Here is a 26141-nt window from a genome sequence, read left to right as displayed (position 1 = left end):
ACCGTGGTGAGGCCGCTGATGGTGCATTTGAGGCTCTGAAGATTATCCAGCACCATCTCTCCAGTGAGCAGCGAGAAATCCTTCAGGCAGCTCCACTCCACTACACACAACAACACACAGATACACACAGATACACACAGATACACACAGACACACACAGATACACACAGATACACACAGGTTTACTATCACTTTTCATTACAGATCAATAATCCTCCTGTATCAGAGTCTTTAGCCTCCAGCTGTGTCTGACCAGCACTTCATGTGTCCTGCTATTCTCTCAGATTAACAGATGGAACATCAATAAATAACTGATAATATCAATAGTACTACCAATGATGGAAGGAAGAAAGGGAGGAAAGGATGGTAGGATGAAGGAAGGAAGGGAGGAAGCAAGGAAGGAAGGAAGGAAGGAAGGAAGGAAGCAAGGAAGCAAGGATGAACAGAATCCTGTATAATTAGATGAATGTCTAAAGTTCTTACTGTCCCCTCAGATACTATATTATATTAATGTATAACTTTATAAATATAATAAATCATTTTTATCAGATTATATATAATATATATAATCTGACCTCTGAACTTTGTCACCACGGTGGAGTTGAGACACTGAGGCTCCTGGAAGGTGACGGTCAACGTGGTGCTACTGCTCACGCTCAGACGGACCATGGACGGGGCCTCCGGGGCACCTGAGCAGGGGCAGAGAGAGAGAGAGAGAGAGGTAGGTAATGAGCTGCAGCTGTCTCTGATTAATTAATCTAATCTAATTTACATAATGAATCAGATTCATTCATAACTGTGGAGTCACATGGTTCTGGTCAGATAACATCTCCTCACAGAACCATGCTCTAGTTCTATAGGTGACTGTGTGGTCGTGTGACTGACGGGCGCGCTGGTGTCTATAGGTGACTGTGTCTATAGGTGACTGTGTGGTCGCGTGACTGACGGGCGCGCTGGTGTCTATAGGTGACTGTGTGGTCGTGTGACTGACGGGCGCGACGGTGTCTATAGGTGACTGTGTGGTCATGTGACTGACGGACGTGATGGTGTCTATAGGTGACTGTGTGGTCGTGTGACTGACGGACGTGATGGTGTCTATAGGTGACTGTGTGGTCGTGTGACTGACGGGCGCGATGGTGTCTATAGGTGACTGTGTGGTCGTGTGACTGACGGGCGCGACGGTGTCTATAGGTGACTGTGTGGTCATGTGACTGACGGGCACGACGGTGTCTATAGGTGACTGTGTGGTCGTGTGACTGACGGGCGCGACGGTGTCTATAGGTGACTGTGTGGTCGTGTGACTGACAGACGCGATGGTGTCTATAGGTGACTGTGTGGTCGTGTGACTGACGGGCACGATGGTGTCTATAGGTGACTGTGTGGTCGTGTGACTGACGGGCGCGATGGTGTCTATAGGTGACTGTGTGGTCATGTGACTGACGGGCACGATGGTGTCTATAGGTGACTGTGTGGTCGTGTGACTGACGGGCGCGATGGTGTCTATAGGTGACTGTGTGGTCGTGTGACTGACAGACGCGATGGTGTCTATAGGTGACTGTGTGGTCGTGTGACTGACGGGCGCGATGGTGTCTATAGGTGACTGTGTGGTCGTGTGACTGACGGACGCGATGGTGTCTATAGGTGACTGTGTGGTCGTGTGACTGACGGGCGTGCTGGTGTCTATAGGTGACTGTGTGGTCGTGTGACTGACGGACGTGATGGTGTCTATAGGTGACTGTGTGGTCATGTGACTGACGGACGTGATGGTGTCTATAGGTGACTGTGTGGTCGTGTGACTGACGGGCGTGCTGGTGTCTATAGGTGACTGTGTGGTCGTGTGACTGACGGACGTGATGGTGTCTATAGGTGACTGTGTGGTCGCGTGACTGACGGACGTGATGGTGTCTATAGGTGACTGTGTGGTCGTGTGACTGACGGGCGTGCTGGTGTCTATAGGTGACTGTGTGGTCGTGTGACTGACGGGCGTGCTGGTGTCTATAGGTGACTGTGTGGTCGTGTGACTGACGGACGTGATGGTGTCTATAGGTGACTGTGTGGTCGCGTGACTGACGGACGTGATGGTGTCTATAGGTGACTGTGTGGTCGCGTGACTGACGGGCGCGCTGGTGTCTATAGGTGACTGTGTGGTCGTGTGACTGACGGGCGCGCTGGTGTCTATAGGTGACTACGTGGTCATGTGACTGACGGACGTGATGGTGTCTATAGGTGACTGTGTGGTCGTGTGACTGACGGGCGTGCTGGTGTCTATAGGTGACTGTGTGGTCGTGTGACTGACGGGCGTGCTGGTGTCTATAGGTGACTGTGTGGTCGTGTGACTGACGGGCGTGCTGGTGTCTATAGGTGACTACGTGGTCATGTGACTGACGGACGTGATGGTGTCTATAGGTGACTGTGTGGTCGTGTGACTGACAGACGCGATGGTGTCTATAGGTGACTGTGTGGTCGTGTGACTGACGGGCACGATGGTGTCTATAGGTGACTGTGTGGTCGTGTGACTGACGGGCGCGATGGTGTCTATAGGTGACTGTGTGGTCATGTGACTGACGGGCACGATGGTGTCTATAGGTGACTGTGTGGTCGTGTGACTGACGGGCGCGATGGTGTCTATAGGTGACTGTGTGGTCGTGTGACTGACAGACGCGATGGTGTCTATAGGTGACTGTGTGGTCGTGTGACTGACGGGCGCGATGGTGTCTATAGGTGACTGTGTGGTCGTGTGACTGACGGACGCGATGGTGTCTATAGGTGACTGTGTGGTCGTGTGACTGACGGGCGTGCTGGTGTCTATAGGTGACTGTGTGGTCGTGTGACTGACGGACGTGATGGTGTCTATAGGTGACTGTGTGGTCATGTGACTGACGGACGTGATGGTGTCTATAGGTGACTGTGTGGTCGTGTGACTGACGGGCGTGCTGGTGTCTATAGGTGACTGTGTGGTCGTGTGACTGACGGACGTGATGGTGTCTATAGGTGACTGTGTGGTCGCGTGACTGACGGACGTGATGGTGTCTATAGGTGACTGTGTGGTCGCGTGACTGACGGGCGCGCTGGTGTCTATAGGTGACTGTGTGGTCGTGTGACTGACGGGCGTGCTGGTGTCTATAGGTGACTACGTGGTCATGTGACTGACGGACGTGATGGTGTCTATAGGTGACTGTGTGGTCGTGTGACTGACGGGCGTGCTGGTGTCTATAGGTGACTGTGTGGTCGTGTGACTGACGGGCGTGCTGGTGTCTATAGGTGACTGTGTGGTCGTGTGACTGACGGGCGTGATGGTGTCTATAGGTGACTGTGTGGTCGTGTGACTGACGGGCGTGCTGGTGTCTATAGGTGACTGTGTGGTCGTGTGACTGACGGGCGTGATGGTGTCTATAGGTGACTGTGTGGTCGCGTGACTGACGGACGTGATGGTGTCTATAGGTGACTGTGTGGTCGCGTGACTGACGGGCGCGCTGGTGTCTATAGGTGACTGTGTGGTCGTGTGACTGACGGGCGTGCTGGTGTCTATAGGTGACTACGTGGTCATGTGACTGACGGACGTGATGGTGTCTATAGGTGACTGTGTGGTCGTGTGACTGACGGGCGTGCTGGTGTCTATAGGTGACTGTGTGGTCGTGTGACTGACGGGCGTGCTGGTGTCTATAGGTGACTACGTGGTCATGTGACTGACGGACGTGATGGTGTCTATAGGTGACTGTGTGGTCGTGTGACTGACGGGCGTGCTGGTGTCTATAGGTGACTGTGTGGTCGTGTGACTGACGGGCGTGCTGGAAGCCTGTCCTCATGCGTTTGTACAGCTTGCTCCTCCACTCCCAGGCTCTCAGCTGCTTGTCCTTGTGGCAGGCCTCTAGGGACAGGCCGTCCCGCTGGGCCTGAGCCGCAAGGTCGGCCGCCCGCCGCTCCGCCTCCACCACCAGGGAGCTCAGGTGAGCCTCACGACTCTCCACGCTCACGACTGAAACACAGAAAACACAAGGAACATAAAAAAACAGGTGGCTCATAGTTGATCCATAAAGTGTCTTATATGTCCTCAGTCCACCAGCCTCATCAGAGACGTCCTGTGTCCAACGTTAATAAAAAGAGTCTCATGTCAGTATCACTGGATTTAAAAGGAAGTGTGATCTGAACATTCACGTTTCTGTTGCCATGGTTACTGATCGACATGGATCAGAGCAGCAGCACTAAAACATGAAATGATTCGTTCTCCAGGAAACTCAAACTAATTGATGTAGAGGAGCTCCTCTAGGATCACAGGTTAACTTCAAGGTCCAATCAAAAGACACAACAAGATGGATGTTTAGGAACGGCCAAGTCAAAGTCCTGACCTTAATCCAATAGAAATGTTGTGGAAGGACCTGAAGCAAGCAGTTGATGTGAGGAAACCCACCAACATCTCAGAACTGAAGTGGTTCTGTTCTGAGGAATGGGCTAAAATTCCTCCAAGCTGCTGTAGACCACTGATCAGCTGTTACCAGAAACATTTAGTGACAAGGAGGTCACAGCTGATACTGGAGACAAGGCCTCTCGCCAGTATAATATTTCAGTTTCATGTTTGTTTGGGTTCTCTTTGTCTACTTTCAGGATGTTTTTATTTTCATGTAGAAATGTAAAAAATTCTGAAGGACACAAAAACTTTTAAGCATAGATCTCGTCCTCAGGATCCATTGTGAGGAACTGGACTGTGTTTCTAGGTCAAGGAACGTCTGTACATCCCTGATTAGATAAGAGACGTTTTGTTTTCAGAATGACTGAAACTCTACATGATATAAAAAAACAATAAAACCCTGAACAAGCTAACGTTAGCCTCGGTGAACCTAGAGATAGAGACATCTGTTTCCTCCTTTAAATCCTCACCTGGTCCAGACTCCTCTCTGTGTTCTTATGTTCTAAAGTCTGTTCTACCTGTCAGGACTCAGAGATCTTTCCATTCACAGTGACTGTACCGTTGCTTCCTCTGTGATATAACTCAGATAAAAGATCCAGGACATGAACTCTTCTCTGGTTAAAGATACAGGATCCTGAAAGCTCGAACAGACCTGAACCCTCATCAGTCTGTATACATGAAGAGCTGATCTGTTGTTCAAGGACTGGATTCCAGCTCTGCTTCTAAAACAACCGTACCTCAAACAGTAAAACACTGCAGTCATTATCAAACAGTTCCTCCAGCTCAGACACATCAGCAGTAGGACTGGTAGGTGAACTCCAGTATTTAGGCATTTAAGGAGCTGCTGCTGAGGTCGTTCCCAGATTTAAAACTTCTACAGATGTGAGGTGGAGAGCATCTTCACATCATGCGTCACTGTGTGGAACAGAAACTAACAGAAAAAGTAGTGAAGCCACACAGAGGATCACTGGCTGCAGCTTTACTTTACAGCAAGGAGATGTAGATTCAGGGAACAGGCATCATGACCCCCCCCCCCCAGCCGCCCACCCACCCCTCAGGATGAAGGCTGCTCAGCTTCAGGTTCTTTCCAGGAGCTGTTAGACTCATAAACTCTGTTCCAGGTGCAATATATAAATGTATTAACACCCACTTTATGCTAATCGATTTGAGATTGTTTAACAGATGGAGAACCTCCTAATGGAGTTATACTCACAATAATAATGTATGGAATGAAGAAGCAGCTATATTTTCTAAACAGTGTGCTGCAGTAGAGCTTCCTGGTGTCTGTGGTTATTATTATTTATATTATTATTATTGAACTGAATATTTCACTAGATGCTTTTATTGATGTTGCTCTTTGTAGACGGTCAGTGATGCTTTATGTCTTTATGTCTTGTACCCACCTGTGGGACCTTTCCCCTACTATTTAATAAGTAGATGAGAGTAAATATCTTGTGTGACAGTTTAACCTCCTTTTTAACCTCCAACCTTATTTTTCCAACAATTAGCCTGTCCCTATTCTACTTATCATTATTATTTATTTATATCTCAGGATTGTGTGTGGTCCGTCTTTTGTTGGTGACTGAATGCCTGACGTTCCTTGACTCAATGACTATTATCTATTATTAATCTACTGGAGCATCTATGATGCCTTCACTGACATGTCTACAGGTCAGCATCAACGTTCTCATGATATCTTTAAGTTTTAAAGTCTTTAAGGAGCGTTTTTGACCACGTTAACGTTTATCTTGATTTACTGAAATCTAGATGAAGAGTTACCAGTCTCTAAAAAAAAGTCTGAAGCTGAGGACGATGAGATCAGATGATATGCAGATGATGCTCTGGTTAATGTTCCCATCCTGTCACTAGTTTCCTAGTATCAGATCAAATTTATATTTGTTCCTTCTCTGTTCTGGAAATCTTTGTTGCACTTATTCAAAGTATGGTGTACCACAAGGCTCTGCATGAGGAGTTCCCCTTTTTTTTAATTCCTATTTGACAACATCCAATGTCAATTAAGGTAAATATCAGATTATATGCAGATGATGCTCTGATTTATGTTTCCATCCAGTCAGTTCTTTTTAAACTACAGATAAATCTGTTGTTTCCTCAGATGCCACAAACACATCAGTAATTTTCCAGGACAGATCAGCAGCTTGAAGCCAGAAGGTCTCACAAACTGCTGCAAAAGAAAGAGGAGCCACGACTTCCAGAAGATGATGGAGGATCTAGAAGTCTCTGAACCATCAGCTAAATAAACTCCTCATCTGTTTATCTCCTCCACAGATGATCAGTGGAGCTTTGGCTTTGTGATTGAGATCAGTGATTACTGTCCAACAGCTGATGATAACGGTCTATTTACTGCTGATACGAGCTTTGTAATCTGAGTATCACTGAATCAAAGTGATTCTCTGCAGAGAAACAACTCACTGGAGTTTACTGCTGTGACAGATGATATGGTTGATGGGTTTATTGTGATGTGAAGTGGATTGAAGCTTCTCTTGTCAGCGGTTATTCATGTTTCTGACACATTTTATAAATACCACATCCAACATGAATAAAGATAAATGTTTGATACTGAATCAAATGATGGTGTACCACAAGGCTCTGTATGAGGACGTTTGTTTTTATTTTACTGGCTCCTACTTGACGACTTCCAACATGAAATAAGGGAAATATCAGATTATACACAGATGATACACTGGTTCATTCATGTTTCTGTCCTGCCAGTAGTTTCTGAACAGTTTTTGGACAAATGGCTAAAAATGAAAAAACAACACCCTAACCCAGAAACAAATGGAGGAGGGCCCCTCGCTCGACCCATGAGGCTGGAAACAGCGGCAGCCATGTTATAAACCTGGAGGTGTCACTTCCTGCTCATGCTAGCCGCTAACGGCTGCTAACTGGGAGGGCTGTAAATTAACCGTGTGTGAGGAGGACTCGTCATGCACAAAAACTCGTTGTCTGGCTAAATGTGGACCAAACACCTCCACCACCTTCTCCCACGGCCCCCAGGGGCCTCATAACTTATCACACAGGTCCCCTCAAGGAGACACAGTAATATAATCACACAAGGTCACACAGTGTAACCACATCAGCTGACCATGCTACGCTAGCTTAGCTTGTCTCAGATGTTGGTTGTGATCTGATCATCAGGAGGAGGAAACTGATCAGAGCTGCAGGGCTGGATTCACTGAAGCAGAGATTAGTTAGTATCTTAGTTTTTAGTCATTAATAGAGTTCAGATACTAGGTTATTACATATTTAATTAAAAAAATGAATTAAAAAATATATTTTTAAGTAGTTAATAGTCTTTGTTGATAAAAGAATAAAATTGTTGTTAATTATAATTATATACAAATAGATCGCTAATTAACTTTCATATTTACGTGTGTCTTAAGGTTCAATGATAAATTGATTTGCTAATTTTTAACATTATTGTTTGTTTTTTCAACTGTGTTTTAGGTTATTATTGATTTAGTTTTATAAATGATTAAGTTTTATTATTTGCTTTCTGTTTTGAAAAGTAGTAAATATTTTTTGTAGAGAAAAGATAAAGAAAGTGTGCGTATATATAAAATAAATGAATTCATTATAAGAAAAGATGTCAGTAGATCATTAAATGTAATTAAAATGTAATTTTTTTCAAACTAAATGATTTTAAAATGAACCTTTTTAAAGGGCCAGTGTGTAGGACTCAGAGCCATCTAGTGGTGAGGTTGAAGACTGCAATAAGAGAATATATTATAGGAGAACCAGGGATCAACACTTCATATTAACAGCTGATTGTTAACTTTTAGACGCTGAACACATTTATTATTTCTGCTAATAGCTGACGCTAAATACCCCGGACCTTTAAGGGTTAATGAAGTTTCTTTAAAACACACTCCGGTGTTCATGAGACACTTTAACACACACCGGGCTGTCGGGCCCCGGCTGACTGATTTACTTGGCACTTGAGGAATGACATAAACATGGAACAGCCGGGCCCCTGGAGGGACGACGGCAGCAATGTTTACTCTGTGTTTGTTTACAAGGATGGGATTGTACCGCCGCCCGGAGCCCGGGCCCCCGTCTGGCCCCGAGGCACAATAAATCACTTAGCTGTAATTGCCCCAGCGTTACACGCATCATTGCAAAAGTTAAACCATTAAACGACAAATCTTGTTAAAGCCGTTCGTCGGGAGGGGGAGGCCACTGTTTCACCCCCCCACAAAGACACACACCGTTTTACCATCCATGTGGGGACAGAGAAAGAGTCAATCATTAACATTTAAAGTGAAGACATGTTTTATTGTTAATGTAAAGGTTGGATAGTTACGGTTTAGATTCAGGACATGAATTTAAATCAGTGAAATGTCATGTTTTTATTAGGCTGTGAGGACATTTCTCTGAACTTTGTGAAGGTTAAAACCTGTTCAGACCTGGTTTTAGAGTAAAGGTTATAATTAGGTTATGTTATTGTTAAGGTTAGAGAATTAATTATGTCAATGGAAGGTCCTCACAAAGATAGAAACAGGAGTTTATGTGGTACTGGAGAAGAACGGGGGGTTAGCAGCCCCCTTCAGACCCAGGTAGAGGAGCCCAGACAGGGCAGCAGACTCAAACACAGCCCCCGTCCCATCCACAACACATTCATGATTGTATTTCTATCTGAGGACACGTTCAGTCCTCACACTAACAGATCTGGTCTCTAGAGTCCAGGTTAAACAGGTCCAGGTGTGAACACTGATCTGGTCTCTAGAGTCCAGGTTAAACAGGTCCAGGTGTGAACACTGATCTGGTCTCTAGAGTCCAGGTGTGAACACTGATCTGGTCTCTAGAGTCCAGGTTAAACAGGTCCAGGTGTGAACACTGATCTGGTCTCTAGTGTCCAGGTTGAACAGGTCCAGGTGTGAACACTGATCTGGTCTCTAGTGTCCAGGTTAAACAGGTCCAGGTGTGAACACTGATCTGGTCTCTAGAGTCCAGGTTAAACAGGTCCAGGTGTGAACACTGATCTGGTCTCTAGAGTCCAGGTGTGAACACTGATCTGGTCTCTAGAGTCCAGGTTAAACAGGTCCAGGTGTGAACACTGATCTGGTCTCTAGTGTCCAGGTTGAACAGGTCCAGGTGTGAACACTGATCTGGTCTCTAGTGTCCAGGTTAAACAGGTCCAGGTGTGAACACTGATCTGGTCTCTAGAGTCCAGGTTAAACAGGTCCAGGTGTGAACACTGATCTGGTCTCTAGAGTCCAGGTTAAACGGGTCCAGGTGTGAACACTGATCTGGTCTCTAGTGTCCAGGTTAAACAGGTCCAGGTGTGAACACTGATCTGGTCTCTAGAGTCCAGGTTAAACAGGTCCAGGTGTGAACACTGATCTGGTCTCTAGAGTCCAGGTGTGAACACTGATCTGGTCTCTAGAGTCCAGGTTAAACAGGTCCAGGTGTGAACACTGATCTGGTCTCTAGTGTCCAGGTTGAACAGGTCCAGGTGTGAACACTGATCTGGTCTCTAGTGTCCAGGTTAAACAGGTCCAGGTGTGAACACTGATCTGGTCTCTAGAGTCCAGGTTAAACAGGTCCAGGTGTGAACACTGATCTGGTCTCTAGAGTCCAGGTTAAACAGGTCCAGGTGTGAACACTGATCTGGTCTCTAGAGTCCAGGTTAAACAGGTCCAGGTGTGAACACTGATCTGGTCTCTAGAGTCCAGGTTAAACAGGTCCAGGTGTGATCGCTGATCTGGTCTCTAGTGTCCAGGTTAAACAGGTCCAGGTGTGAACACTGATCTGGTCTCTAGTGTCCAGGTTAAACAGGTCCAGGTGTGAACACTGATCTGGTCTCTAGAGTCCAGGTTAAACAGGTCCAGGTGTGAACACTGATCTGGTCTCTAGTGTCCAGGTTAAACAGGTCCAGGTGTGAACACTGATCTGGTCTCTAGAGTCCAGGTTAAACAAGTCCAGGTGTGAACTCTGATCTGGTGTCAGTCCACATGTGGAGGTGGTCTGGGACACATGTGACCTCCTTCCTTTGGTAGTGTGAACACACAATGAGTCCTGGGTCACATTAAAGACCACCTACTCACCAGGGCTGATCTGAGGAAGAGGAGTTTAACTCCTTCATTCAACCACTAGTAGAAATGATCACATGAATCAGTGATGTCTGTTCATTAGTAATGAGACCATGGAAGCTTCTTTCCTTCCTTCATCATATAAAATGTGTGAGACACTTTTCAGTTTCCTTCAAACATTGATCGTTTAAACCTGTTCACTATTTATTTGCTTACACTGATTCAGTCTTATATAAATTTCTGACCTTCATCACTGAATGTGTCGGGAGCTGTGCTATAATTATAATCACGTTACCTTGAACAGTGACAATAAAGCTGATTAAATCCAGTTTTATCAAGTTAGCAGCTCGTGAAGCTTTTTAAATCTGTAGAAGGTTGTGTAGCCGTAAAGACTCGATCTTGAATCTGTACTTTTCATTAAAACAGTTATTTACTTTGATCAGCGACGCCAGACTAGAAACTAAAAAAGGCTCAAATACAAACACGACTGCTTGTACATTTAAAGAAGAGATTTGATGAGATTAGTGAAAACATAAACGTAAAAGCTGATTTTAGAGACAGGAGGTTTTTATTTAATTAAAGGGTTAAAGCATCAGCAGGAGCTCGGTCTGGCTAAAATAAGAAGAGGTTTAGGTTCCAATCTTTTGCAAAAACCCTGGGTCTTAATAAATCCGGACTATGTTCCTGACCCTGGTCTCTCTGACCCTGGTCTCTATGGACCCTGGTCTCTCTGACCCTGGTCTCTCTGACCCTGGTCTCTATGGACCCTGGTCTCTCTGACCCTGGTTTCTATGGACCCTGGTCTCTATAGACCCTGGTCTCTCTGACCCTGGTCTCTCTGACCCTGGTCTCTATGGACCCTGGTCTCTCTGACCCTGGTCTCTTTGGACCCTGGTCTCTACGGACCCTAGTCTCTATGGACCCTAGTCTCTGTAGACCTGGTCTCTGTAGACCCTGGTCTCTATGGACCCTGGTCTCTCTGACCCTGGTCTCTATGGACCCTAGTCTCTGTAGACCTGGTCTCTGTAGACCCTGGTCTCTCTGACCCTGGTCTCTATGGACCATGGTTTCTATGGACCCTGGTTTCTATGGACCCTGGTCTCTATAGACCCTGGTCTCTATGGACCATGGTTTCTATGGACCCTGGTTTCTATGGACCCTGGTCTCTCTGACCCTGGTCTCTATAGACCCTGGTTTCTATGGACCCTGGTCTCTCTGACCCTGGTCTCTCTGACCCTGGTCTCTATGGACCCTGGTCTCTCTGACCCTGGTCTCTCTGACCCTGGTCTCTATGGATAGGTCAGACTGCAGCGCCCCCTCCCCAGGGTAAACGTCCTCGTCTCTACTCACAGTGTGGACTCTCCTTGCCGCCGGCCTTCAGCAGTAGTTTGGCGATGGGCGTGTTGTTTGTCATGATGGCGATGTCGAGCGGCGTCAGGCCCTGGCTGTTGGGGGTGTTCAGGTCCAGCTCCTCGGCTGAGAACTGGTAGAGGAGGATCTGCACGGCGTCCAGGTCCTGCTGCTCCACCGCCTCGAAGATACAGTCGCTGCCCTGCATCGTCTGGAAGAGACAACCAACACTTAGATATGGGGCAGTTTTAGTGTTGCATGGTCAGATGACAGTGATGGACTCACGTCTGATTCATGGTGTAAAAGATATTGACAGGAAACTTTAAAAGACAAACAGTTAACAGAGATGAAGTCATCTGTCCAGATGCAAACGTCTCATACGTCCCTCCTCTGATTGGTTGGAGGACTATCTATTTCTCTGTATCAGTTTAAACACGACCCGTAATAAAATCCACATGGAGCAAAAAAACAGATTGAAAGATGAGAAACTAGATGGAAAAGACTGAGGAGACACCACAGACCTCTGGGACCAGTGAGGACGTTAGTTTCAGTTTGAAGTAAAATTGTTTTTAAACTGAAATATCTCTGAATGAATTGAATCGGGACCTCGTGAACTGTATTTGAATCGATTCAGGAGATCAGTGGTGATACCCGGCTCTATAACTCATCATCTCTGGTCGTCCGTCTCTTTGTAGCCGACGGGTCTCTCGTGGACGTCCAGGCTCTGGTCGCCTTGGTAAATATTGAGGAGATACCAAAAGTCTCTGGAACCGAGTTTAGTTTTAGTCTGAATCAGGAAACTCCTGATAAATGTCTGCAGAGCTTCTTGTTCTTGTTCTTCTTCTCTGACTCTGAGTCTGGACGTTGTGATGACATCCGAGATCCAGAGTGAAGATGTTTCAGGAGCAGAGTGTTGTACATGGATCAGTGATGCCGTGTGATCTTTTGTTTCCTCCTCTCCTCACCCTCCTCACCCTCCTCACCCTCCTCACCCTCCTCCTCACCCGTCTGCCTCTTCCTTTCATGTCTGCTTTGTAAATGTCAGCAGGCTGCTCTGGAAAGCTTTCAGCTCTCTCTCTAGGACCTGTAACACCCGACACATTCACCACCGTCATGAGTCTCAGACACCAAATGTTTCACAGGACGGACGTGATGATGATGAGAAACCAAACGCTCTCCGCCGACACCGTCCGTCCACCAGAGTCCTTGAGCAAGGCACTGAACCGTCCTCTTCCACCAACAATCAGCAGAAGGAATAAAAGACAAACGAGGCTGTGGACACACGGCTGTTAACAGAATTAGTGAAACGAGGTCTTTATTGATCCTCTGCTCAGCAGCCGCTCTGGGTTTCCCCTCGACGAGAACAACACTTGTATTTCCTCCAGTCTGTCCAGAACGCTAACGTCAGGAAAGTTCATACAAACTCATCTTTTCCTGCTTCACAGTAAACCTGATATAAAAAGAGGAAACAGCTGCAGGAGGAGTTTTTAAAAACTTAATTTATCTGCAGAAACATGAGTCTGAAACTGAACAATGGAGGCTGTTGATTTCCAGAGATGAATCGTACCTGTTAAATGAATAATGAATAAATATTCTAATCATTTAATTTCACTAAGCTTCTTAAATGTGAATACATTTATTTGCCACATAATAAATTAAACATCCTTTTAAACAACGCTGTGATGATCACATGACTCAGTCAGGACGGAGCAGAGTTCAGGGCTCTCTCTTTGTTTCTAAACGTCACTAACGAGCTGCTGCGACGCTCACTGAACTCACCGAGGCTTTGCGGAGGCGGTCGGTTTTGCCGAAGAAGTAGGCGTCTTCAAACGAGGACGTGCTGCCTCGCAGCTTCTCCGACAGGTTCCGGTAGAGGCGCTTGGCGGCGCTGGGGGAGGCCGGCCCACCGGGGCACTTCCTGGTCTGGGACAACTGCAGGTTCTGCATCTGCTGGGTCATGACACCTGGAAAACGTCTGCAGGGACGGAGGGAGGGAAGAGAAGTTAAAAACTGATTACAGCTGACATGAACAACACCAGGGCTCTGATCAGACCTGGTTATATGACTCATCTGGTCTCTGGTGTGAACACTGATCTGGTGTCAGTCCACATGTGGAGGTGGTCTGGGACACATGTGACCTCCTTCCTTTGGTCCTGGGTCACATTAAAGACCACCTACTCAACAGGGCTGATCTGTGGAACACTAGAGTCTTTCCATCTGGTTCCAACATCTGGATCATGTCTCCAAGTCAACCAGCAGCTGTTGATGGTTCTGATCCAGCGGTAGGTAGAGATCCATTAGAGACAGCAGCTGCTACAATATTCTACTTTCTGTCTTCCAATGACTTCTTCAGGTGTCAAAGACCAGGTGGGGACATTTTATCTGGACCAAACTAACATCAGGATTGATGTCAGTATCATTTGGCCCAATTATCTTAAATATATGTTTGACTTTTGCACATTAACCGGATTTCTTCAGCCACATGAAAAAGAAAAAAGACAGTGGTTCATCTTTGATTAGGAAGCTCCATGTTATACTGTAAATCAGACTTTTAATAAAACCCAGTAACAGGACCCGGGAGCAGCTGACGCCTGATCTCCTCAAACAGGATGAAATAAGTAAAGATGAGGATTCCTCAGATCCTCTGATTCTTTAAATCTCCTCTGCTGATAAATGTTAGATCCAGATCAGGACAGAAGCTCCAGCTCTGAGAGCAGCGTCAGGATTTAAGACGTCTGAGGACAGAGGAGAGCTGGACTAAAGATGGAGGAGACACCACAAACCTCTGGAACCAACGAGGACGGTGGATTTAGTTTAAAGTTTAACTGTTAGAAACTAAAATCTCTCTAAATGAATCAAATCGATATCCAGCTCTAGTAACAACAGATGAAAGCTCGTATGTAGTGAAATCCTTCACATCACCGTCAGGCATCGTAAAGTCAAAGACCTGCTTCAAGCTGCATGTCAGAAAAAATTGCTCCAGTTTTTCATCTGGCGTCTAATCGACCTCCTGTCGCCTCCGGCTCTCGCTCCACATCACGCTTGGACAAGTTCCACCTGTCACTGAAATGACACGACTGTCAAAAAGCTCCTGCAAATGGTTTGATGGAGGGAAAATGGTGGTTTGAAACACGGACGAACGGTTTCAGCCTCAGAGAAATTAATTAAGGATTTGAGAAAGAGGTGAGGACTTTATGAGGACGTCCTGGTGGTCTGAGCTCTGCAGGCCTCCAGAGGGTAGTGCTTCAGTTACACTGTTCTAATAAGACGTGAACATCATCCTGTTTTCAACTGACTTCACGGCTCCAACAGACACACTCCCTGCGGTGACGGTTAGATTCCTGTGTAACGTCGGTGTGAAGCCTGATCCTCTGGGTCCAATCAGCAGCAGACGGAAATAGTTCCAACTTTCTACGACACCAGCGACAAGAAAACGCTTCAAGTTTCTGAAAGAGTTCAGTTCCTACAAGACGCAGCGAACACGTCGACCATCGACAGGAGAATGAGAACCAGCGGAGGAACTCTCAGGAGAGCAGTAGCTCTTCCTAGCCTCTCTGCTAACAGCAGCTCTTCCTAGCCTCTCAGCTAACAGCAGCTCTTCCTAGCCTCTCAGCTAACAGCAGCTCTTCCTAGCCTCCTAACTAACAGCAGCTCTTCCTAGCCTCTCAGCTAACAGCAGCTCTTCCTAGCCTCTCAGCTAACAGCAGCTCTTCCTAGCCTCTCAGCTAACAGCAGCTCTTCCTAGCCTCTCAGCTAACAGCAGCTCTTCATATCCTCCTAGCTAACAGCAGCTCTTCCTAGCCTCTCTGCTAACAGTAGCTCTTCCTAGCCTCTCAGCTAACAGCAGCTCTTATTAGCCTCCCAGCTAACAGTAGCTCTTCCTAGCCTCTCAGCTAACAGCAGCTCTTATTAGCCTCCCAGCTAACAGCAGCTCTTCCTAGCCTCCCAGCTAACAGCAGCTCTTCCTAGCCTCTCTGCTAACAGCAGCTCTTCCTAGCCTCTCAGCTAACAGCAGCTCTTCCTAGCCTCTCAGCTAACAGCAGCTCTTCCTATCCTCCTAGCTAACAGCAGCTCTTCCCTCCCAGCTAACAGTAGCTCTTCCTATCCTCCCAGCTAACAGCAGCTCTTCCTAGCCTCCTAGCTAACAGCAGCTCTTCCTATCCTCCTAGCTAACAGCAGCTCTTCCCTCCCAGCTAACAGTAGCTCTTCCTAGCCTCCTAGCTAACAGCAGCTCTTCCCTCCCAGCTAACAGCAGCTCTTCCTAGCCTCCTAGCTAACAGTAGCTCTTCCTAGCCTCTCAGCTAACAGCAGCTCTTCCTAGCCTCTCAGCTAACAGCAGCTCTTCCCTCCCAGCTAACAGCAGCTCTTCCTCGTCTCTCAGCTAACAGCAGCTCTTCCTAGCCTCCCAGCTAACAGCAGCTCTTCCTAGCCTCTCTGCTAACAGCAGCTCTTCCTAGCCTCTCTGCTAACAGTAGCTCTTATTAGCCTCTCTGCTAACAGTAGCTCTTCCTAGCCTCTCAGCTAACAGCAGCTCTTATTAGCCTCTCTGCTAACAGTAGCTCTTCCTAGCCTCTCAGCTAACAGCAGCTCTTATTAGCCTCCCAGCTAACAGTAGCTCTTCCTAGCCTCTCAGCTAACAGCAGCTCTTATTAGCCTCCCAGCTAACAGCAGCTCTTCCTAGCCTCCCAGCTAACAGCAGCTCTTCCTAGCCTCTCTGCTAACAGCAGCTCTTCCTAGCCTCTCAGCTAACAGCAGCTCTTCCTAGCCTCTCAGCTAACAGCAGCTCTTCCTAGCCTCCTAGCTAACAGTAGCTCTTCCTAGCCTCTCAGCTAACAGCAGCTCTTATTAGCCTCCCAGCTAACAGTAGCTCTTCCTAGCCTCTCAGCTAACAGCAGCTCTTATTAGCCTCCCAGCTAACAGCAGCTCTTCCTAGCCTCCCAGCTAACAGCAGCTCTTCCTAGCCTCTCTGCTAACAGCAGCTCTTCCTAGCCTCTCAGCTAACAGCAGCTCTTCCTAGCCTCCTAGCTAACAGTAGCTCTTCCTAGCCTCCCAGCTAACAGTAGCTCTTCCTAGCCTCTCAGCTAACAGCAGCCCTTCCTAGCCTCCTAGCTAACAGTAGCTCTTCCTAGCCTCCTAGCTAACAGCAGCTCTTCCTAGCCTCTCAGCTAACAGCAGCTCTTCCCTCCCAGCTAACAGCAGCTCTTCCTAGCTCCCTAGCCTCACAGCTAACAGTAGCTCCTCCTAGCTTCCTAGCCTCTTAGCTAACAGTAGCTCTTCCTAGCCTCTCAGCTAACAGTAGCTCTTCCTAGCCTTTCAGCTAACAGCAGCTCTTCCTAGCCTCCTAGCTAACAGCAGCTCTTCCTAGCTTCTCAGCTAACAGCAGCTCTTCCTAGCCTTTCAGCTAACAGCAGCTCTTTCTAGCCTCCTAGCTAACAGCAGCTCTTCCTAGCTTCTCAGCTAACAGCAGCTCTTCCTAGCCTCTCAGCTAACAGCAGCTTGTTCATCACAAACTAATTTTCCTAATTGGTCAGATGTAAATTGCGTCTCCATCTGACTGTTGTGTGATCTGATCTGCCCAGTAGGACTTCAGGCTGCCTCTGTTTGGCCGGTCACTGTGGGTTAATGTTATAAGAGTCTCAACGAGGCTCTTTATTGAATCTGAAACCTGCTTCAATCAGAAACAAGTATTTAACGAAGCTGCCATTAAAACCAGACTTTTAACCATTAACACTAAACCATCTCATCATTTAATCCTGCAGCCAAAAAAAAAACAAAAACACAATGAGCAGAAAAAAAAAGAAATCAGATTTTATTTTATTGTTTTAATTTCTGTTTAAATCTTCTGCAGCTGCGTTTTGTTCCATTACTCGTCCGTGAGGAGTAAATGTCAGACCTCGTGATCAGTTTAGAAATCAATGAAGACGTCGCTGGTGACCTTCAAAGAACAACTAATGAGAAGACAGCTGTTGATCTCAGGACGCTGGAATAAAACCTTGGGGTCCCTGTGTTTCATCTGATTTCTGCTCTTCTGTTTCATGTCGTCGTATTTTTAGACATTATTATTTTATATCTTCTTATAGCGTTGGCTAACTTTGGCTTGAATATGTGAGAATCCTAAAAACTGGTTTGGAAAAACTACACAGGACACCAAGAAGCTGCAAACACATGAGATTAAGGTTCCTCCAGGTCCAGGTCCAGGTCCAGGTGAGTGTCAGGTCAGTACCAGACTCTAGTCATGTGACCTTCAGGTGATAAAAACCTAAACTCTCCACCATCATTTAGATCTGAAACGTCGTCTACAAACACAACAAGTCCAGATGAGTTTGATTCATCTTGTTTTATAATTTATACCGTGACCTGAACCAACGAGAACCTTCACTGTTTCCTGCTCATGTAGAAGCTGAAGCCTTGTGTCCAGTATCTGCTGTGACCTCCTGGTAACTGCTGATCAGTGGTCTACAGCAGCTTGGAGGAATTTTAGCCCATTCCTCAGAACAGAACCACTTCAGCCAAGAAAGAATAACCAAATGGTGCATACAGCCTTCACCTGAGAGGACACACCTCCTCCCAGCAGCAGGTGCCACTAATCTGGATTCATCTTTTAAAAGAGTTAACAGGATGAGCTACTATTTGCTGGGAGGCTAGGAACAGCCACAAACCGTCGTACAGCGTTGATGCTAACTGACTGCTCAAGCTAATCCATCTGCAACACACTGACCCTTCACTCTGTAAACACTACAACACCCATAAGCCTCGGCTGTGGTTGCTATGGTAAAGAAGCCACTCAACATCAAGAATCAGAGCTGCCGCTTCATCGGAGAAAATATCAGAAATCAGCCGCTGAGTTCATCCAAAATCAGAACTGAATGTGTTCAGGTGTCTCAGATGCATCATGGGAGACGTAGTTTACTGCTCTCCTAAGGATTCATCTATCTCAGTTATTTTCTGACACATCTGTAGCTCAGCTGTTGAGTTTCTGTCTCCTGAACAGTTTTTATTTTAGATTTAGATTTTAAAAGCGCTGCTTCTTTCAGCTTTAAACCCTAAACCTTCTCCTGCTGCTGATGTTGATGGAGGTGTGCTCACCTGTCCAGGCTCAGTGAGGATCGGGGGTGTCCCGTGTAGTACAGGGGCTTCAGGTCTTTGATCAGAGCATCACCCGCCGGCCTCTGGTTCCACCTCTGAGCCAAGCGAGAGATTTTACTGTCCGACCTGACGCACACAGACACAGAGAGGGAGAACCATCAGAACCATCGACAGGAAACGGGTCCAGAAGCAGAAGAAGAAGAGGAGGAGGAGGAGAAAGTTCTCCTTCTTCCTCTCAGAAAAAAAAATAAACGCCACCAAAACCAAAGTGTTCAGTCCAAGTGCTGAGACAAAGACGAGGGACGGACGGCTGCAGTCTGACTTCACGCTGGACTGCAGCAAAATTTGACAAAGAAAAGACGAGAACGTTTTTCCACCGGGACCGAATCCTGCAGCAGAACACACACCTGTCAGAGCAGAAGTTGTTTCAGAGCCGCCAAACTAACAATGATTCTCCTCCTTGGTTGTACTCACTAGAAAGACTACAGTTAAAGATGCTCAGCAACAGGAAGTACAACAGGCTGTTCAGCAGCAGATCTATCCCAGCGTCAGAGGCTCCTGCGCTGGGTTCAATCTCTCTGACTGATGCCTCCTGGCGTCCTGAGGCTCTCTGGAGCTCTGGACCATCTCCAGGGAGGGAGGGAGACTCCAGCTGCCCCCTGAAAAGATGCTCGGTCCTGGGGAGCGCGTCTACTCTCTGCTGCCTACTCTGGAGCTCAACCGACACCTGTTCACCCGGCCGACGCATCGGCATCTACGCACACACACACACACACGCGAGTGGAAACACACACACGACGGAGAGCGAGAAAGTGAAAGAGTGGTGGAGGGAGAGGGGGAGAGAGAGAGAGAGAGAGAGAGAGAGAGAGAGAGAGAGAGAGAAAGAGAGAGAGAGGGAGAGAGAGAGAGAGAGAGAGAGAGAGAAAGAGAGAGAGAGGGAGGAACAATTACATAGGGATGCTGTGGATGTGTGTGTGTGCAGTTAGTGATATAACACACACACACACACACACACACACACACACACACACACTGATGGAGGAGGGGCGGCAGGCTTTCAAAAGGCTGAGAACAAAAGGGGGAGAGGAGGGGAGGCGACAGAGGGTGAGGTGAGAGACGCAGGAACAGGAGATGAAATTTATCGACGGACTCAGACGCTGCAGCAAAAAAAACAAAAAAAAACGAAAATTATAAAAAATAATTCAATAAATCTGTAAAATCAGACAGAATGAAATAATCTGCAGCTGAATAACTCTCACTGGAAATCTGCTCAGTTAGTTTCAGTTAGATTAGATTTTTTATTTTTATTTTTTATTTTGACTAAAACACTATCACTGACGTCTCACATGTGATTTTTGATGATTTAAACAGCTTCACTCACTGATCAACTGGTTATTTTTATCAAGAGCTTTAGTTAATTAATTAATTAGTTTAGTTTTAATACAGACTATTTATATATAATATTTTTACTGCACCTTAATATTTATTACTTATATTATATTATTTGTCTACGCCTGTGACATGTAGCTGCTACAAGAGATGCTGCCAAACTAAATGTTGTTGTATTCTTATAATGACAATAAAGCTGCTTCTCTAGAATATTTCCTGAATATTTACTGAATATTTCCTGAATATTTCCTTAATATTTACTGAATGACTGCAGCAAAATGTGACAAAGAAAAGACGAGAACGTTTTTCCACCGGGACCGAATCCTGCAGCAGAACACACACCTGTCAGAGCAGAAGTTGTTTCAGAGCCGCCAAACTAACAATGATTCTCCTCCTTGGTTCTACTCACTAGAAAGACTACAGTTAAAGATGCTCATTAAAAATATTTACTAAATGTTTACTAAATGTTAATCTTTACTGATAACACACTACAAGATTTTATCTGCAGCCGACAACAACCAGAATGAAACTACTGACCCAGACTGGACCAAACCAGACTGGACCAGACCAGACTGGACCGAACCAGACTGGACCAAACCAGACTGGACCAAACCAACTGACCCAGACTGGACCAAACCAACCGACCCAGACTGGACCAGACCAGACTGGACCAGACCAACCGACCCAGACTGGACCAGACCAGACTGGACCAAACCAGACTGGACCAAACCAACTGACCCAGACTGGACCAGACCAGACTGGACCAAACCAGACTGGACCAAACCAACTGACCTAGACTGGACCAGACCAACTGACCTAGACTGGACCAGACCAGACTGGACCAAACCAGACTGGACCAAACCAACTGACCCAGACTGGACCAGACCAGACTGGACCAAACCAGACTGGACCAAACCAACTGACCCAGACTGGACCAGACCAGACTGGACCAAACCAGACTGGACCAGACCAACTGACCTAGACTGGACCAAACCAGACTGGACCAAACCAACCGACCCAGACTGGACCAAACCAGACTGGACCAAACCAACTGACCCAGACTGGACCAAACCAACCAACCCAGACTAGTGTGACCTGTCCAGTCTTGGTTTTTATGTCAATGGAAGGTCCTCACAAAGATAGAAACCAGACTGTGAGTGTGTGGTATGGATGGAGGGACGGATGGATGGAGGGACGGAGGGATGGAGGGATGGAGGGACGGAGGCAGGACAGAAATCTGTTCTCTTTCCAAACCCTTTTGTGGTTCTTATCTGTCAAAGCAGCTGCTTGGTGTGTAGCACACAGGAAGTAGAACATGTGTGTGTCGTCTGTAATAATGGTTGTGTAAATAACACAGGGTCACACGTCTGTGGTGTTACAGCCTCCATGTGCAGGAAATAAACACACACTTTATTGTGTTATTAGTTATTCTGATGTTCTGTAGATGTTTAATGAACCTGACCCGAGTCCGTCTCTACTGACGGCCATGACCAGTAGTCAGACACGGCATCTGTGATTGGTTGGAGGATCCAGGTTATTTCCTGGTACCAGACTGAAGAACTGAGCCTGGATACGATGCTCAGACATGTAGTTATATGTCAGGATCCAGAGTAGAGTAGAGACCATTAATCTGAACACAGACTGAAGACAGCGTCTACAAGAATCAGAACAAGAGACAGAAAAACACAAAGAGACAAAGGAGGTGAAAGAAAACCAGGAGAAGTTCCTCCTCTCAGATCAGTGATCAGCTTCAGGTTGTTCATGTGTAGAGTAGCGTGTTCTCTCCGTGTTAGCGCAGCCAAACATGTCTGCTGCTTCCTGTCAACATGACCATAGTCAGACGTTTACTAAGGTCCATGTTGTAAAGCTCTACTTTGTCTTTTTTCGGGCCAAATACTTATTGTAAGAAATTATAAAGTGTGACTCGAACTGCTGCCTGCAACGCCGCGTCTGACCCTCGTCACGTCTCAGATCTGCTGCCGTTAGTCGGCTCCAGTCAAACCTCCGTCTGTAGCTTATCAAACAGTTCATGTTGATTCACGAGTTGCTCAGAGAGATCTTCTCTGATTGGCTGATCAACCAGAGCACGACAAGAGAAACAGGAAGTGATGAAAGTAAACAAAGGGATGAACTAGAACGAATTAATGAATGTAGACCGACTGATCAGCTGACTGGAGAGAGGACAGCTCTATCTTTTTAGCTTCCTAGCCTCCATGCTAACAGTAGCTACTCTCAGCTTCCTAGCCTCCATGCTAACAGTAGCTACTCTCAGCTTCCTAGCCTCCACGCTAACAGTAGCTACTCTCAGCTTCCTAGCCTCCATGCTAACAGTAGCTACTCTCAGCTTCCTAGCCTCCATGCTAACAGTAGCTACTCTCAGCTTCCTAGCCTCCATGCTAACAGTAGCTCTTCCTGTTTCCTCTTCTACAGGCCGTTGGTGAAGACATCACAGAGCGTGTTGCAGGTTAAAAGTCCACATGGAGGACTGTGATTGATTTGTGTTGGTGTCTAATCATCTCTGAACGTCGTGTTTACGTCTCTGCAGAGAGACATGAAGATATGAACGTCACGGCTTCATCTCTGGATTATCTGTGTTAAGTCGTTTTCAGCCAGCGGCAGCCGGCCAAAGAAAAAAGAAAAAAGAAAACACTCACCAACAAACACAACAGTGTTTTGACAAACAACAATTAATGTGGCAGCATCCTGCCAGCCTGCTGAGGAAACAAGAGGAGCCTCTACCAGCGCCGGCTGCTGCTGCTCATTGGCTCCCAGCTGCCTGTTTCCATGGTTCCCATTGAAGACCAACAGGTGAAGAAGAGATGGGGAGGCGGGTGGGGGGGTTTATAGAAATCCTATAGAAGCTCTGACAGCTCCATATGCAGCCATTTAAACTTAGACCCGTTACCATTTACAGCAATGTATTTAGACATTTAAACCTGAAGCTATTTCTACATGTTGTTGAATCTGAACTCCTGTATCTGCTCTCTGGGTCATAGAGTTTACCTTTAAGTTTAGTACCTTTTATTATTCAGTTTCCTTGTATTTCCTGTTTTATTTTGTTATCTCTTTGCTTTTAGGTTAGTTTAACTTCCAGCCTTTTATCTAGAAGCTCCTCCCCTCGTTGGTTCCACCTGAGTCTTGCTGTATATTTATCTCTAGTCACTTTGTTCATTCTCCTGACGTCCAGAGTTTCCTCATTGTTTCTGGTTGGAGGGATTTTTTTTTTTCCAGTTATTACTGGATAACAAACTGTGAGGCCATTTAGTGCTCACTGAGACCTTTACAACAACATGTAGAACCAGACACATTGGTGGCTAGTTTCCCTGGGGAGTTGTGTTGACGGTAGCTGCTACTAGACAACTACGAACCACATGGTGACTTGACTGATAGAATCTGAGCCCTTTGCCTCAATTTCATTTGGAGTTCCATGTGTGAACAACATGGAGGAAATCTCCATCTTCTTCTGGATTGTATAATGATCCCAATGGTAGAATGTGATGATGTCCAGGAGAAATAAAATGTCCAAAGGTTGAATTGTGTGTACGTTGCCTCCTGTAGTGGAATCAGTAGGATTTTGTAGCCAGATTCACTTTCAAGAGGTAAGAACCCAACGTGGAACACTTTGGGTTCTTTGGTTCTCCACATGTCCACATGGAGAGTGGGCCTGGTTCTATTGTTACTAGAACCTTTGTGGTATTTCTCTAAACTCTTGGTCCAGTTCTAGTCAAGGGGTTGCTGAATGAGTTCAGAATGATATCATTGCTATCAGGGTGTTTTCTACTCTCTGATCTAGAAGATGTTTTAGTTTATCACTAATTAATCAGACACAATGTTACTGACACTGAAGTCTGACCTATCCATGGAGACCAGGGTCCATAGAGACCAGGGTCCATGGAGACCAGGGTCCACGGAGACCAGGGTCCATGGAGACCAGGGTCCATGGAGACCAGGGTCATGGAGACCAGGGTCCATGGAGACCAGGGTCCATGGAGACCAGGGTCATGGAGACCAGGGTCATAGAGACCAGGGTCCATAGAGACCAGGGTCATAGAGACCAGAGTCATAGAGACCAGGGTCCATAGAGACCAGGGTCATAAAGACCAGGGTCCATAGAGACTAGGATCCATAGAGACCAGGGTCATAAAGACCAGGGTCCATAGAGACCAGGGTCCATGGAGACCAGGGTCATGGAGACCAGGGTCATAGAGACCAGGGTCCATAGAGACCAGGGTCATAGAGACCAGGGTCCATGGAGACCAGGGTCCATGGAGACCAGGGTCATGGAGACCAGGGTCATAGAGACCAGGGTCCATAGAGACCAGGGTCATAGAGACCAGAGTCATAGAGACCAGGGTCCATAGAGACCAGGGTCATAAAGACCAGGGTCCATAGAGACTAGGATCCATAGAGACCAGGGTCATAAAGACCAGGGTCCATAGAGACCAGGGTCCTTAGAGACCAGGGTCATAGAGACCAGGGTCCATAGAGACCAGGGTCCATGGAGACCAGGGTCCACGGAGACCAGGGTCCACGGAGACCAGGGTCCATGGAGACCAGGGTCATGGAGACCAGGGTCATAGAGACCAGGGTCCATAGAGACCAGGGTCCATAGAGACCAGAGTCATAGAGACCAGGGTCATAGAGACCAGGGTCCATAGAGACCAGGGTCATAAAGACCAGGGTCCATAGAGACTAGGATCCATAGAGACCAGGGTCATAAAGACCAGGGTCCATAGAGACCAGGGTCCTTAGAGACCAGGGTCATAAAGACCAGGGTCCATAGAGACTAGGATCCATAGAAACCAGGGTCATAGAGACCAGGGTCCATAGAGACCAGGGTCCATAGAGACTAGGATCCATAGAGACCAGGGTCATAAAGACCAGGGTCCATAGAGACCAGGGTCATAGAGACCAGGGTCCATAAAGACCAGGGTCCATAGAGACCAGGGTCATAAAGACCAGGGTCCATAGAGACCAGGGTCCATAGAGACCAGGGTCCATAGAGACCAGGGTCCATAAAAACCAGGGTCCATAGAGATCAGGGTCAGGAACATGGACCTGATGGTTCTGGAGCTATGAGGGTTCTACCTGTAGTACTGTAGAAGAAGCTGACTGAGAATGATCCTTCATTGGTTCATTGGTTCAGATCATTACTGTTGAACAGCGTCTCTGATTTGCAGAATAAAAGTCGAGTTGTGAGTGAAACGCTGCAGAACAATCCTCACAACATGAAAAGTCACGATCCTGCAGTACGATATAACTTTAATGGACTCTAAGGGGTGTATCATGAGTTTATGAGTGTGTGGGAGTTTTCCTCAGAGTGTGTGACAGCGAGGAAATGACTGGCATCAATCACAGCGATGCTGCGTTAGAGGCTTCCTGGGCGTCACAGCGAGGCCGTTATCCTGCACTCAACAACAGTCGCAGCTTCCAGCCATGAGAGAGTCTGAGTGGATTTACGCTGCAGTAAAGGTTCAATCAGGTTAACTTTGACCTTTAGAGGCTCAGCAGCAGAACATCACCTCCCTGTCTGCTTCAGGTCCACTGGATCAACCTACAAACCTCCGCTCTGAATATGGTTTAAGGAAAACGATTCTCTGATACAGATTATAAAATTTCATTTTTTAAAATAAACTCCATTTCTTGCTTTCATCAGTTAAAAATCTTGCTGCAGACACTGAAGCCCTGAGCCTTCTCATCTTCTAATTCTGGTTCATTCCCCATTAAAGTGTCTAATGAGTCTCATAAAACAGCAGGTTCAAATAAATCAGAATTATCTTTTAATGACCAATTATGAAAATCTCTCCTAGAATCAATCAAAACAGTTTCAAAGCTGTAATCTCTGTAAATGATGATTGAGG

General features: G+C 46.6%; 2 protein-coding genes across 2 annotated transcripts in view; one reads left to right on the top strand and one right to left on the bottom strand.

The window, feature by feature from the left end:
• Positions 1 to 26141, top strand: part of LOC311504239 (microfibril-associated glycoprotein 4-like) — a gene marked incomplete at its 5' end in the record, with an annotated part of 417732 nt that overhangs the window by 250577 nt on the left and 141014 nt on the right. The gene's annotated exons all lie outside the window — the stretch shown is intronic.
• ankfn1a (ankyrin repeat and fibronectin type III domain containing 1a) overlaps positions 1 to 26141 on the bottom strand; it is a 74569-nt gene that overhangs the window by 17561 nt on the left and 30867 nt on the right. The window contains exons 6-11 of the mRNA XM_084567521.1: positions 18892 to 19017; positions 13585 to 13780; positions 11806 to 12016; positions 3782 to 3976; positions 576 to 689; positions 3 to 100 (exon numbers count right to left, since the gene is read on the bottom strand). Of these exons, the coding sequence (XP_084423647.1) occupies positions 3 to 100; positions 576 to 689; positions 3782 to 3976; positions 11806 to 12016; positions 13585 to 13780; positions 18892 to 19017 (940 nt within the window). The remainder of the gene's footprint in view (positions 1 to 2; positions 101 to 575; positions 690 to 3781; positions 3977 to 11805; positions 12017 to 13584; positions 13781 to 18891; positions 19018 to 26141) is intronic.

Source organism: Chelon labrosus (genome assembly GCF_963514085.1).
Source record: "Chelon labrosus genome assembly, chromosome: 19".
NCBI classification, from domain to species: Eukaryota; Metazoa; Chordata; class Actinopteri; order Mugiliformes; family Mugilidae; genus Chelon; species Chelon labrosus.
Note: the sequence above shows the minus strand (reverse complement) of the source record. Positions and strands in the feature narration are given on the sequence as shown.